Source organism: Cynocephalus volans, chromosome 8 (genome assembly GCF_027409185.1).
Source record: "Cynocephalus volans isolate mCynVol1 chromosome 8, mCynVol1.pri, whole genome shotgun sequence".
Taxonomy (NCBI): Eukaryota; Metazoa; Chordata; class Mammalia; order Dermoptera; family Cynocephalidae; genus Cynocephalus; species Cynocephalus volans.
Genome location: NC_084467.1, coordinates 100861705 through 100875083, shown reverse-complemented (window position 1 = coordinate 100875083; position 13379 = coordinate 100861705). Strand labels below are relative to the sequence as shown.

The 13379-nt window shown below is 49.7% G+C and overlaps 1 protein-coding gene across 2 annotated transcripts in view; it reads left to right on the top strand.

Annotated features, from left to right (window-relative positions):
- The window catches only part of SYT6 (synaptotagmin 6), a 57902-nt gene that overhangs the window by 8729 nt on the left and 35794 nt on the right, over positions 1 to 13379 (top strand). For both annotated transcript variants that reach the window (XM_063106594.1, XM_063106595.1), the window contains exons 2-3: positions 957 to 1305; positions 2773 to 3331. In XM_063106594.1, coding sequence (XP_062962664.1) covers positions 957 to 1305; positions 2773 to 3331 — 908 coding nt within the window. The remainder of the gene's footprint in view (positions 1 to 956; positions 1306 to 2772; positions 3332 to 13379) is intronic.

Genomic DNA, 13379 nt, shown 5'->3' with positions numbered 1-13379 from the left:
GCATGACAGCACATTGGAGAGCTTTAGCCTAAGAGTTAACTTAGAATCAGTTTTCCTGGTCCCTGTCCATCTCTAGGTGAAGCACTAACCCCAGCCTCTGTGGCCAGGGAAAGTCTCTGTGCAGGGGGCAGAAGGGGAGGGGAGGTGGCTCAGAAACTGAGGACTCTGCTGTTATTCCCTGCTCATGGATGTGGTAGCCGATCCAGGCAAGTAACCCACAACAAGGGAGTTGGAAGGCAGTGCTGGCTCCCCAGAGAGGGTGGCTGCTGTTCTCATCTTCTCAGATCCCTCTGGATATGGGACAACTTTCCCTGTGTGCTGTGAGAATACACTGAATCCCCCCTACTAGAAGAAGCTAATCGCTGCCCTCAAGGAGATTATACTCAATCTCATTCACTAGAAGGCAGTTCAATGTCTATTGAGCTCCCACCTTGGGTAGGGGTGTGGTAAGGAAGAGAAGAAGATGAGTTAGTCAGCCTCTGCCCCCTGGGCCTCACAGCCTGTTGAGGAAGAGAGCTGTACACAAAAAAAGACTCTAAGTCTGGCCATAGTAACAGCTCTAATAGAAATTCAAACAGCATCCAAACGTGAACGCTTCACGAGTTTGCACATTTGCTTAGGCTGCTTCTTAAATTACTTTCCCTTCCCTGTGCACATGCCAGTAGGTAGTACAAAAGGTAGCCCAGGTGCTCCCCAGGCTGCTAGGGGGTGGAAGGGTGATGCTAGAGACACCAGACTGAGGAGAATGCAAAGCTGCAGGTATCTCACAAAGTGGACAACCAAGAGTCAACCCTGAAACCCTCTTTCCCTCTGACTTGGCAGCTTTTCTCATGATCGTTCTTCTCTCTTCTTCCGTCTTTGTCCCTTCTGTGTGCCCCTTCTTCCAACGACCTCACCTGCTTCTCCCTGCCTCTGTCTGTCTCTGTCCCTCCCTGCCTGGCTCATGCCGAGGGCAGGCACCTCTGTCAGCCTCTTCGCAGTGGTAGTTATTGTGTGTGGCGTGGCCCTGGTGGCAGTTTTTCTCTTTCTCTTTTGGAAGCTGTGCTGGATGCCCTGGAGGAACAAGGAGGCCTCCAGTCCCTCTTCTGCTAATCCCCCCTTGGAGGCCTTTCAGAGCCCCAGCTCCAGAGGCAACATGGCAGACAAGCTGAAGGACCCCAGCACCCTGGGTTTCCTGGAAGCAGCAGTAAAGATCAGCCACACGTCCCCAGATATCCCGGCTGAGGTGCAGATGTCGGTCAAGGAGCACATCATGCGTCACACGCGGCTGCAGCGACAAACCACAGAGCCTGCATCCTCCACCAGGTGAGGGGTGAATCCCTCGCTTCCCTAACCCCCACTTATCCACACTCCCTATTCAATACGTGAATGAGATTCCAGCTAGTGAGAAATAGAAATAGTGACCCATGTCCTTTGATTGAAGAGTATATCAGATGGTGTGACCATGGTGGGCAATCAACTAGGAGATGTGGGGGAAATGGGAGAGTAGGTGGGGGGTGTTCGGTGTTTGAGGGAAGGAAAGACTTCAGGCATTGGGAAGAGAATATGCAAAGGCCCAGAGGGATAAAAGTTCAATGTGCTTTTAGGGATATGTCAGTAAAGCCTCAGTACTAGAGTCTGCAGTGTATGGGATACAAGGCAAGAGAGTCCTAACATTTTAAGAATGAGGATTCCTTTAAAACCTCTCAGAGTTCCCTGCATGACCACATTTGTATGTATGGCATTTGTTAACTGAAAACAACAACCACATAATGACAAAAGCCTACTCTAAGTTCAGAGACACTTTTAAAAGATGTGTGTGCATGTACCAGGCATTGTATTTACTCAAAACTTAGGGCTTTTGTGAATTCTTTGGTCCCTGAAAGGTCTCTCCAGGCTCCCAGTGGACTAACCAAAGGGAAGGAGGCCTGGTCTTCAGAATGGAGGCCAGGAATGAAAGTGCTGGGAGTCACAATGACAGTTTGTCATACAGCCCAGGGCAAGTTGCTCACCTTCCCTAAGCCTCACTTTTCCCAACTGTAAAATAGGGCTAATGACTTTTGTGAGATTGTCGTGAGGAGCCAATGAAAGAATCTGTGTGATAACTAGAGCTTCCACATGCATCACTTATACACCTGGCCCTGTTCTAAGGACGCCACACGTATTAATTCATTTCACCTTCACAGCAATCCTATGCAATTGCTACTTTTAGTATCCTCATTTTATAGCACAGAGAGGTTAAATAACTTGCCCAAGGTCACATAGCTAGAAAATGACGGAGCCAAAATTAACCAATGCAGTGTGACTCCAAAGCCCATGCTTTTAACCACTCCACTGCCTGCCATACAGTAAGTGCTCAGTAAATGGAGGTTGGTGATGGTGATAAAGGGAGTGCCACACTGAGAGTAAAAAAGGATGGTCCTTCTCCTAAGGGATCTCATGGTTTAATGGAGGAACCAGAGTCGTGTCTACTAGGAAAGATACCTAGAAAGCAGGCCACAGAAAAGCAGAAAAAATGGTTATGATAGCAAAGGCTAAAATTTATTGAGCTTACTATATGCCAGGTACCATTCCAACTACTTTACATATATTAAGGCATGTAAAGCTCACAACAGCCTTGTGCACAAAGTATGTGCAGTGGAAAAGTGGGGTCAACAAGAGGGAGGAAAACGGGGCTCCACAGGGGTAAGATGAGCCAAGGGCCACCAGGGTGGTGTCTGCCTGCATCCGCCTGCATCCACCTTCCCCTGAGCCCTGACTACACTCTCTCTGCCCCCTCCCACGCTCCTCCAGGCACTCATCCTTCAAGCGCCACCTGCCCCGGCAGATGCATGTCTCCAGTGTAGACTACGGCAATGAGCTGCCACCAGCGGCAGAGCAGCCCACCAGCATTGGCCGCATCAAGCCCGAGCTCTATAAGCAGAAGTCAGTGGATGGGGACGATGCCAAGTCTGAGGCTGCCAAGAGCTGCGGGAAAATCAACTTCAGCCTACGCTATGACTATGAGAGTGAGACCCTGATCGTGCGCATCCTGAAGGCCTTTGACCTCCCTGCCAAGGACTTTTGTGGAAGCTCTGACCCCTACGTCAAGATCTACCTCCTGCCTGACCGCAAATGCAAGCTGCAGACCCGGGTGCACCGCAAGACCCTGAACCCCACCTTTGATGAGAACTTCCACTTCCCTGTGCCCTACGAGGAGCTGGCCGACCGCAAGCTGCATCTCAGTGTCTTCGACTTCGACCGCTTCTCCCGCCATGACATGATTGGGGAGGTCATCCTGGACAACCTCTTTGAGGCTTCTGACCTGTCCCGGGAAACCTCCATCTGGAAGGACATCCAATATGCAACAAGTGTGAGTACAGCTCTCTTCTCTTGGCTTCTTGAGGATTTACAATTCTGGGTTGGATGGGACATATCCCCAACCCCTCACTACCTGGAGACAAATGGGCCTTTGCCCTTCAGTATTGAATAGGGACTCTGGGAACTGCCCAGTGGCCCAGACCACCCTGCAGAAGTCCTTGCACTCTGCCCAGGTGGGGGTGGGGGACAACAGAGCCCCCATGTGGGTGAGAGGGGAAGGGAATTTTTACCAATTGCTGCTATTGCATGTTCTGGGATGGTTCTGTCTACCTGCTAGACCTCAGGTTTGCCACCTATAAAACTATGTTTTATGTCCCTTTGATCATGGGTAAGAATTGGGCCAGGCCCATAGATTGAATCAGATAGCAACGTCTACTGAGGGCATTGATGTATGTTAGAAACTTAGAATAGGCAATGAAGAACAGACTGTATCAATCAGGATGAACCAGGTTATGCTGAGGCAACATGCAATCCTAGGACTTTGTGTCTTAAGAAAACTGAGCTTTATTACGTGAGCTTTGCAGCTTGGCTGCAAGGTAGAGACCTTGTTACTCAGGGATTCAAGCCAATTGAGGCTTCATATCCACATGTGCTCTTACAACTAAACATCAAGAGGAAGAGGACGTGGCAAGTCATGCATTATTTCTTAACGCTTCCATGCAGAAGTGACACATGTCACTTCCACTCATATTTCATTAGCCAAAGCAAGACACATGGCAACTCCTAAAACCAAGGGGGCAGGGGCAAAGCAATCCTATCATGTGATCAGAAGGAGACCTGCAAAAACTTCGTGAAAAACACTAATGACTACACACAGCAAAGCTCTTTCTCTTAGGCATCATCTTCCCAGTGCAGCCTGGGAGATGGGGGAGGCCGTCCTGAAAGACCTGGCCAATCCACACCTGGGAGGTGGATGCTGGGCTGTTCACAACTGGAATTAACCAGGGAAGATTTCACATAGCTGAGGCTCAAGCTGGCTTTTAGGAGAATGGAGGACAGGTTTGGCACAGAGAACAGGAGAGAGCACATCCAGAGCCCTTGGGTCTGGTGTAGACAGTGCGCTCCAGTCCACCGGGTTGAGGAAGCTGGGCAACTGCCTCCTGCAGGTGTGGCTGGCGTACCTCTCTCTAAGCCCGCCTGGGCAGCGACAGCCCAGCAGGAGCGTTTCCACCAAGCTCCAATGGCCTTGCATGTGGTGTCTTGAGTGCTAACTGGTTGAGTGTTTCTCTGGATGTTTCTTACACCTTATCTCTGGGGGAGGGGTGACCCCACTCTGTCTGCAAACCCTCCCTTTGGACAGTCAATAGCCAATATTTCTGTGTTGAATTTGTGAAGAGAGAGGCTGGGAAAATAAGCCCCACTCTGGGGGGCAAAGGATACAAATCTTGATTTGTTCTAAGAGAAGTAGCTTGGTGGGCTCTGCTTCTGCCCCAGGATCTCTGGGCTCATCCAGACCCTGGCGCTGACTTTGACCAATCCAGCCTGATATCCCATCGTTTTCTTCACCTTGTTCTCCTGAAATGTCAACCCCAAGAACAGCACAAGCAGCCAACCGGCAGACAGACGGGGCGGGCCAGAACAGCAGCTGTGCACAGGCCCCAGGCCCAGGAGCTCGCTCCATAAATCACTCTCAAGTTTACATCTGGTGCAGCTCTCCCCTTGCATCTCCTAAGGCAGCAGCTTCATTATGATGACAGTACTGATAGAGAAAATCAGCCTGACCCTCCTCACGGTGAGGCCTTGACCCAGGGGCTGAGGGTGGGGAATGCGAGGGCCAGGGGCTACGGGAAGCAGACCTCAGCTCAGCCCTGTTAGGAACCTCCTTCACTTCTCACCAGAGTCCCCACCTTGCAATCCTGTGCCTTCAGCTCCAGGCATGAATGCAAGCCTCAGTCCTGGAATAAGCAGTCCGTGCCCAAGCAAGCCCTTCACCTGGATATAACTTCCCATATTCTAGAGCTCTCTTTGCTGTCCCTGCCCTTGTCCCATCCCCACTTCCCCAGCCCAGCTTCCAAAAAAGACAGATCATCCAAGAGCACTGGACAAATCATTACAATCCTCATCATCCTCAGGCATTATCATCCTAGTCCTCTCAACATGCAAAGAACATCGTGCTGGGCACTGAAAGGTGAGAGTGGGGCTGGGATAGAAGACAGCCTCTTCAGCCCACAGAAACTTATCATCTAATTACAGAGGCAAGAGATGTCCGTGCAGTAGCTGGCAATGCAAGGCAGCAAGTACTATATACTGTGTGTGGTTTCAAGATCCCTAAGAGTTAGGACAGCTGGGGAAGTTCTCCTGGATAAGAGGAATTAAAGTAGGTGGAGAAGAACTGGTATAAATAACTTGATAGGCCGCCAGGAAAGGGAAGTATTCCAGCCAGGAGCAGAGGGGTCTAGACCCAGGAGTTCCAGAAGCTGTAGAGCCAGGATCATGGCTGCACACCCTGCCTTGCTTGCAGTCTGTCTGAGCTGGACGTTCCTCCTCAGGTGAGGGCCTGGGACCCTCCAGCCCACAGCCTCACCAGCGGGCACACTTCTCAGGAACGGGCAATGACTCAAGCACAGGAAGAGGAAGGAATGCAACAAGGCTGGTTAATTTTTGGGTGCTGGGGAGGCGCTAGTCACAGGCACGGGGAATGACTGAGCACTCAGCATATATGAAATCCTATAGCCAGCACAGAGGGGACAGTACAGACGAGCACTCACATCTCCCCTGCATGCCCCATTCCCTTCCCAGAACTGCACTTTGGACCTGAGCCCAGGAACATGGCAGCTTCTCTGCCCCATCCAATCTAGTCCCTGAAAAATGCCTGACATTCCTGCCTCTCATCTTTGCTCACAAGGTTCCCTCTGTCAGGCAGGACTGTCCCCCACCTCTCTGTCTGGCCCAAACCAATCCACTTTTCAAAGCTTACCTGAGGTCATCTGCTACATGGCCTTCTTGTTTCGCAGCAACCGCCCTTCTGAAGTGTTCTCTGTACCCCTCAGTTATATACTGAATCACATTCTGTCTTGAAAAGTCTTCCCAGTGGCTCAGGAATAACGGGTTCCACATTTGACTTTCTCTTCTGTTTTTCCTCAGGGCTAAGCATAGGAACCCAGCACATTCTTGTTGAATGCCCTATGGCTTGCTTAATCCAATGAAAACTATATATTGATGCACAAGGAAAGGATTGTTAAAGAAGCAGTTGGAGTTGGGTGGGGTTAACCTCGGAAGGCTTCCTGGAGGAGAAGTTCAAGTAGTATTTTGAAAATGAGTAGAGCTAGGCTTGGTGGGGAGAGATCAACTTGTGCATTCAGAGGCATGGTTCAAAGTAGATGGTTTGTGTCTGGGATGGCAAAGAGACACTAACCAGTCAGATCAGGTAGTCTGGACTGAAGCAGAGGCTCAGTGATCCACAGGCTGAGCGTAAGGAGAAGCACCGTGAGAATGGGGGCTCGGGAGGATGCTCTGTGGTCACAGGAGTGCCATGAATGCTGCCCCCTGTGGCTCCTCGAGCTGGTGTGGGACAGTCAGATTCAGCCCTGGCATGTGGATCCAGGCGGGTTCCTCCCTGCTCCAGTGCTCTAGTTGGTTTGAAGTAGGAAAGCCTGAAGTGTTTGTGTTGTTTTCTCAAAGCCACTGAACATTGAGCCGCAAGGCTAGTGAAGGGGAGGTAAACATCCGGGGAGTCTAGCTAGCTCTTTGTTAATTGCATATCTTAAGCCACAAGGGACACTTACCTCCTCACCCGCAGGTTGTTCTGGAGGGAAGTTTGGGCAGCATAGTTGCTAACATACAGCACTGGCTGGGGGCGAGAAGCAGGCAAACTGGGCTGCCAGAGTATTTGGAGGCCCCTGGTATTCCACCGAATCAAGAAGCTCAGGCTTGGAAGGAAATCAGAGGAGTTCATCACATCCATTCCAGCCCTGGGCATGGCTGCCCTTGACAGTCCTGCTGCCCTTCCTCAGGCCTGACTTGACTGAGGTCCCCTGGTGGTCTCCTGAGCATTCCCGGGGAGTTGCCACTGTCTTTCCAACCAGAGCTTCAACTGGAAAAATCACAGTGCTTGTCCCTCACCCCCCCGTCCCCAATCTCATTATTTCTATATAAAGCTGTAGATTTATCATTATAATAGAGCCGCCGTCACCGGGGTTTGCTAACATCTCTGTAATCTTGTAGTTATTGCTACAGAAGCCTCAGACCCCGGTGCACACAACTATTCCTGTTGCTATTCTAGCTCCTTCGCTGCGGCGGGAGATGAAGGCTGTAATTGGGGCTATAAATATGTGTTGTGCTTAGTGCTGCTAATGGACTGGGCCATCTTCCTGCCTGACCGGGTCCCCACTAGCTTAGAGTGTGCATGTGTATATGCATATGTGTGCACGTGTGCGTGCATGTGCGTGCGTGTACATGCATGTGTGTGCATATGCATGTGTGTGTGTGTGTAAGTGTGTTTGAGTATTGTTTGGGAGGTGATGGAGTTTTCTGTGTACTTGCAGGTAGGAAGGGAGGCCTTACATGGTGGAGTAGCCTCTAGCCTGGAAATGAGCAGAACTGTACAGAAAGAGCTCAGGCTTTGGTGCCACACAAACCTGGGCTGCATTCCAGCCTCTGCACTTTCCAGCTCTGAGACCTTAGGACATTATCTGAACTCTGCCTCGGTTTCAACATCAGCAAAGTGGGGGTAATAATGGCATCCAGGTCATAATGGTATTATATGTACTAAACAAAATAATATATGCAAGTTACCTAGGACAGCACTGTCACAAAGCAGCTTGCTGAGCCCCGTTCTCCTGGTGTCCTTCCTGCTGGCTCAGCCTACAGATCACTTTTGTTCTACTCCCAGGCCTGACCTTCCACTTCAGTCCAGGCTGCCTGTTCTGACTGGTTATTGGATATTATTATTCCTGATATGTTTCTAGTCTTAGCTATGCCATGTGTTCTCTGTGTGACCTTAGAAAAGTCACTTCCCCTCTCTGGGCTGCAGTTTCCTCAGTATGAAACCACCTCCGAAGGTCTGAGATTTTCACTTTTCAGCTGCTTTCATAGAGAAGTTTTTGGCTTTCTTGACTTCACAGAATAGAGCTACCTGGTCCTGGGAGTGTGGTCTCCATAGTAGATGCCTAACTTCAGGATAATGGACCACTGGGAAAGATCTCCACACATACCTTCCCCTCTCTTAAATGTCCTCCAGGAGGTTCTTGCCCCATTAGAGGCCCCATCAACACCCTTCTTTCTCCTTTTCTGCTGAGGCACTCAGCTCCCTCTCACTCATCCCCTTTCAGATCCCCCATCACTGGGGTTATGCAGGTTGTTACTTATTCAGCTCCTACTAGGTTCCGAGAGCATGATCTCCTTTATCACATTTCATCCTCACCACAACCCTTATGATCATCCCCTATATGTGAGTAAAGAAAAGAAAGTTTGAGGTTGAGTGATTTAGAACAGTGTCATCCAGAAAGAAAGCAGTAGGGCCAAGATTTGAACCCAGATCTTCAACAGAACCCATGATCCTTGCACTGCCAGAGGGGAGTATGGTTATATTGCTCCTTGGGACAGAAAATATATACTGCAATTGTGCAGCTCATCAAGGGATTTAGAAGAGTGTTTTGTTTTATTTTTTCTTTGTGGGCCGGTCAAGTTCTCTCATTCATCTCAAAATCTGATGATTTCAGGGGGCAGCTTTTGTGCTCAGACTTGGATTCTTTTACCTTTTTCCCAGTATTCCTTCTGTGGGCACTGGGTTTGACACTCATTTCTCTTTCATCTAGCAAACACTTATTGAGTGCCAATTATGTGCTGGTCAGTTGCATCACTGAGCACTTGTCAAATATAAGAACTTGGGCTGGGCTATGGAAAGAATGGCAAAGAAAGAGCCCTCTGCCTCAGGATGCCCAGGCTGATAGGAACTGTAGCTATGCCCTATGGCCCCCAAGCCCCTTAAGCCCCTCATACATGGGGCACACACATGGGGACAGACCAGTTCATGATGCTCACAACACAATTGTGCAAGCTGCTGTACTACAAGCCATGCGCAGAAGTGTTGAGGAGAAATGGAGAAATGAGAGAAATGGACAAATGAGATTGGTCTGGAAACATTCATAGAAAAGGAATGTTTTAGGCCAGGCTTTTATAATAGTGAAGGAAAGAAAATGATAAAAGAGAGGGTTAGAGGTAGGAAAGTATGTTTCTCTGTTTTCTTTGGATTGGGGGAAGGAGATCTAGAGAGAACTTCTGTCACATAAGATTGGGTTTCTCTTCTTGTGTAATAACTACTGACAGTGTAATTACTGTGTACCCAGCACCAGGCTGGGAATACAAGGACTTCAACTCCAGTCCTGTCCTCAAAGCCACACAGTCTGATGGAAGAGGCAGGAAAACAGCTCTGCTGTCCTGGGGACACACAGGTCCTCAATGGCCCAGCGTGTTGAGGGAAGGTGGGCCTCCTGAAATGAAATTGCTTTCTTGGCTAGAAAAAATTTCAGTTGTCCACATACTCAAGCCAAATAAGATCCAAGAGTGGCTACAAAAGGTTCTTTCAAGTGAGCCAAAGAATTGGCTAATTGATCCACTGTGACTCATTAAATCACCCTGAGATGGAGCCTCCCAATGGCTCATTGACCAGCAGCTTGATGCAGAGCTTTCCAAGTACCCATCTTGGATCTCAGGCTCCCACGTCCAGCCTGACCAGGGGTGAGCAGGAGCACATAATGAATCTTCGTCCACTCAACACGTCTTCAGTGAGCTCTCAAAGAGTATACTTGGGTCTTAGGACAACTGGATATTGAAGGAACAAATATAGTCTTTGCTTTCAAAGCTTACTGTTGAGCAGAGGTTTCAGAGCAAGTAAAAATGTAATCATGGGAACAATTATTTAGATTATATTAAAAGGAAAAAGGGGGAGATAGAGGTGATTATTGATGCTGAGAGAGTGAGTGAGTGGGATGGAGATACAGATGGCAGAAGGAGAATTCGGGAACAAGAACTGAGCTTTGGGGACACCCACAGTTGGGAAGGAGGAGGAAGAGGGGTGGCCAGCAAAGAGGGCCAAGCAGGAGATCTAAGAGAACTACTCATTCAGCAGTGGTCTGATTGAGCATGTGCAAGGCACCAAGCACAGTCCTTGGCACTGGGGACGCAGTAGTAGACAAAGTCCTTGCTCTTATGGAGTTCACACTCCAGTGCAGGGAGGCAAATGAGGAAGTAAGGTGAATAGCAGATCTGAGAGTGACAAATGGCATGGAGAAGAGAAAGTAGGGAAGTGTGATAGGGAGTGTTGGGCTTGGGGAGGATGTGTTGCAGGGAGGATTGCCAGGTAGAACAGGGTGGTCAGGGGAGAACTCCCTGAGAGGGTGCCATTTGAGCAGACCTGAAAGATGGGAAGGCAAGAACCATGCAGATATCTGGAGGAAGAGAGGTCCAGACAGAGAGCAAGACAAATGCAAAGACCCTGAGGTGGGAGGGCACCTGGCTTGTTCAAAGAACAGCAGCATGGCCAGTGTGGTTGGAGCAGAAATAGGCTGGGGAATGGAGAAAAGATAAGGTGAGAGAGGTAAAGGGGCAGGAGAGGTTAACAAGGTCCTATAGCCAAAAGTTTAAAAGGGTCATTGCAGCTGACAGGTTGGGAATAGACTCTCCAACCAGAGCAAAGGCGGGGAAATTAGTTGGGATGCTCTTGCCGTGAGACAGAGACAACGGCGGCTTAAGCAAAGATGGTGGGGAGGTGTAAGATGTGGCTAATTTCTGGGTATATTTTGAAAGTAGAACCAGCAGTATTTGCTGGCAGATAGGGTGTAGGGTGTAAAGTTTAGAGAAAGAGGAGAAAAATCAAGATTTTCTAGACTGAGGAACTCAGGATGGAATTGCCATTCTTCAAGTTGCGGCGTTCTGGAGGAAGAACCCAATTTTGGAGGAAGATCAGGAGCTCAGATCTGGACATGCTATATTTGAGATACTTTTTGGGGCATCCAAGTGGAGATGTTAAGTAGGAAGTTAGATATAGAGTCCAGAGTCCAGGAGAGAAGCATTGGCTAAAAAATAGACTTAGAAGATGCCAGATAGAAATGGTGTTAAAAGCTATGAGACTAATTGGAAGCCTGATGAGAAGAAGTTCAGATAGAAAAGAGAAGAGGACCCAGGACCAAGCCCTGGGACACTCTGATGTTTGATGTGAGGGTCATGAAGAAACATCAGCAAAGGAGACTGAAAACTAGAAGCTAGTTAAATAGGAGAAAGACAGGACAGTAGAGTGTTTTGAGAAGCGAAGCAAGTGCTTCCAGGAGGAGAGAGGGAAGGACCAACTGCATTAGATGCTGTGTCCAATCAAGTAAAATGCAGACTGATGTTCAGCATCAACGAAATCATCAGCTTTGCAAGAGCCGTACGGGTGGAACATGATTGGGGAAGATCACTTGTGGACGACTGGGACATGTGTCATGTTGTTTTAGGGAAACTTTCTGGAGGGAGTAGCCCTTGAAATGAGATATAAAGGCCTAGGAGGATTGGTTTTGCAGAGTGTCAACACGATAGTTCCATGCCTGGGCCACACCTTAGGGAAAAGCTGGGATGGGGGCAAGGGGAGTGGAGTGAGCAGCCCCAGCCCACTCAGAACAACCCAGGCCGAGATAGCCCATTCCATCAGGAATTTGCAGCAAGGCCTCATTATCCCTAGAATTCTGCTTTAAGTTCCTGTGAATCTGGCATGTAGGACTGAACCAGGATTGAGGCAGAGAGGGAGAGCTTTCCAAAAGAAGCCTGCAGGGCAAATCAGGGTCACAGGGAAGCCCCAGGAGGCACGAAGGGAGCAAGGCTGCCTGGGCAGCTGCCCAAACCCATGAAGACTGCTCCCTGAGGCCAAGCCCTGCAGCCAGAGCACTCTGAATAATGCATGGAGACAGCTAGCCCTGCCCTGCTCTTTGAGCAGCCCAGTGAGCCCTGGCAGTGGCCCTCCCAGCTGCCTGGCCCCCACCCACCTGAGTCAGAAGCCACCCTGTCACCAGTGGGGCTGAAAGGCTCCCTTGCTTACTTGCTGTGCAGGGGGAGCTGTGAGCTGCCTGATTGTCTTTGCCAAGTGTTCACTTCCCCTTGCTCTCTCGGGCCTGGCCTCATTTTCTCATTATTCTCTGAATTGCCTTGTGTCTTCCCACACCCCCTCCCTCAGGTCAGTGGGTGGAAGTGTCCAGTCCATTCCCCCCACTCCAATTTATTCATTCCACCCCTGCCAACCCCGAGGGCAGCTGGGTGGGAGCTTCCCCTGCCCCCCTCTTTGAAGAGAGGAGGAGGGATGAGCCTGGTTGCCACTCTGGAAGGATTTCTTGCTTGGATGGGAACATTGAAGCCAGAAGCAGCTTCTCCAGAATAATGAGATAGGCAGCCCTACCCTCAGAGCTCATATCCTCAAGTGACTGGGAGGAAATTGGAGTGAAGGGATGCACCAAGGGATCCCTCCATGCTCAAAGCTCAGGTCCTGAGAATGTGGCTCACTGTCCAGCTGCAGGTTCTAAAGCCTGTTGGACCTTGGCTTTTCTGGGACTGACCATGGGGCTGAGGCTCCTCTAGAAAAGGATTGCTGAAAATCCATCAAGAACCCAGAAAGGGAAAGAGGAGAGGTGTGGGGTCCAAACTCCATCCCACGAGTGGCCTTCCCTGGGGCCCTCTGTGGTCAGTCCAGGAGACTGGCAACACACTCCCAGAGCCGAGTGACAGTAGGGCCCCTCCACCACAGGTGTGGACTCCAAGTCCAGGAGCTCTTCCTTCTGCAGAGTTGATGGATGTGCACCGACCCTTCCACACCCTCTCACTTGGACCAGTCAGAACCAGTAGCCATCCTTGGGTACATGGGGTTAAAGTTTACCCAAGTGGTGCTGGAAAACAAAGCTAATTGGTCCAGACAGGGCTCTGACCTGACTGTAAGCAAAGTTGTTCAGTAACCGCTCTACTGGCCTTGGGTGTTCTTATTTAAAGTCGATTCTAAATTTGGCCTTTCACAATAGGTCCTTCCCTGCAGCCTCAGAGGAAATGGCCTTACGAAGCTGCCAGAGGCTCAGAACAGTGGC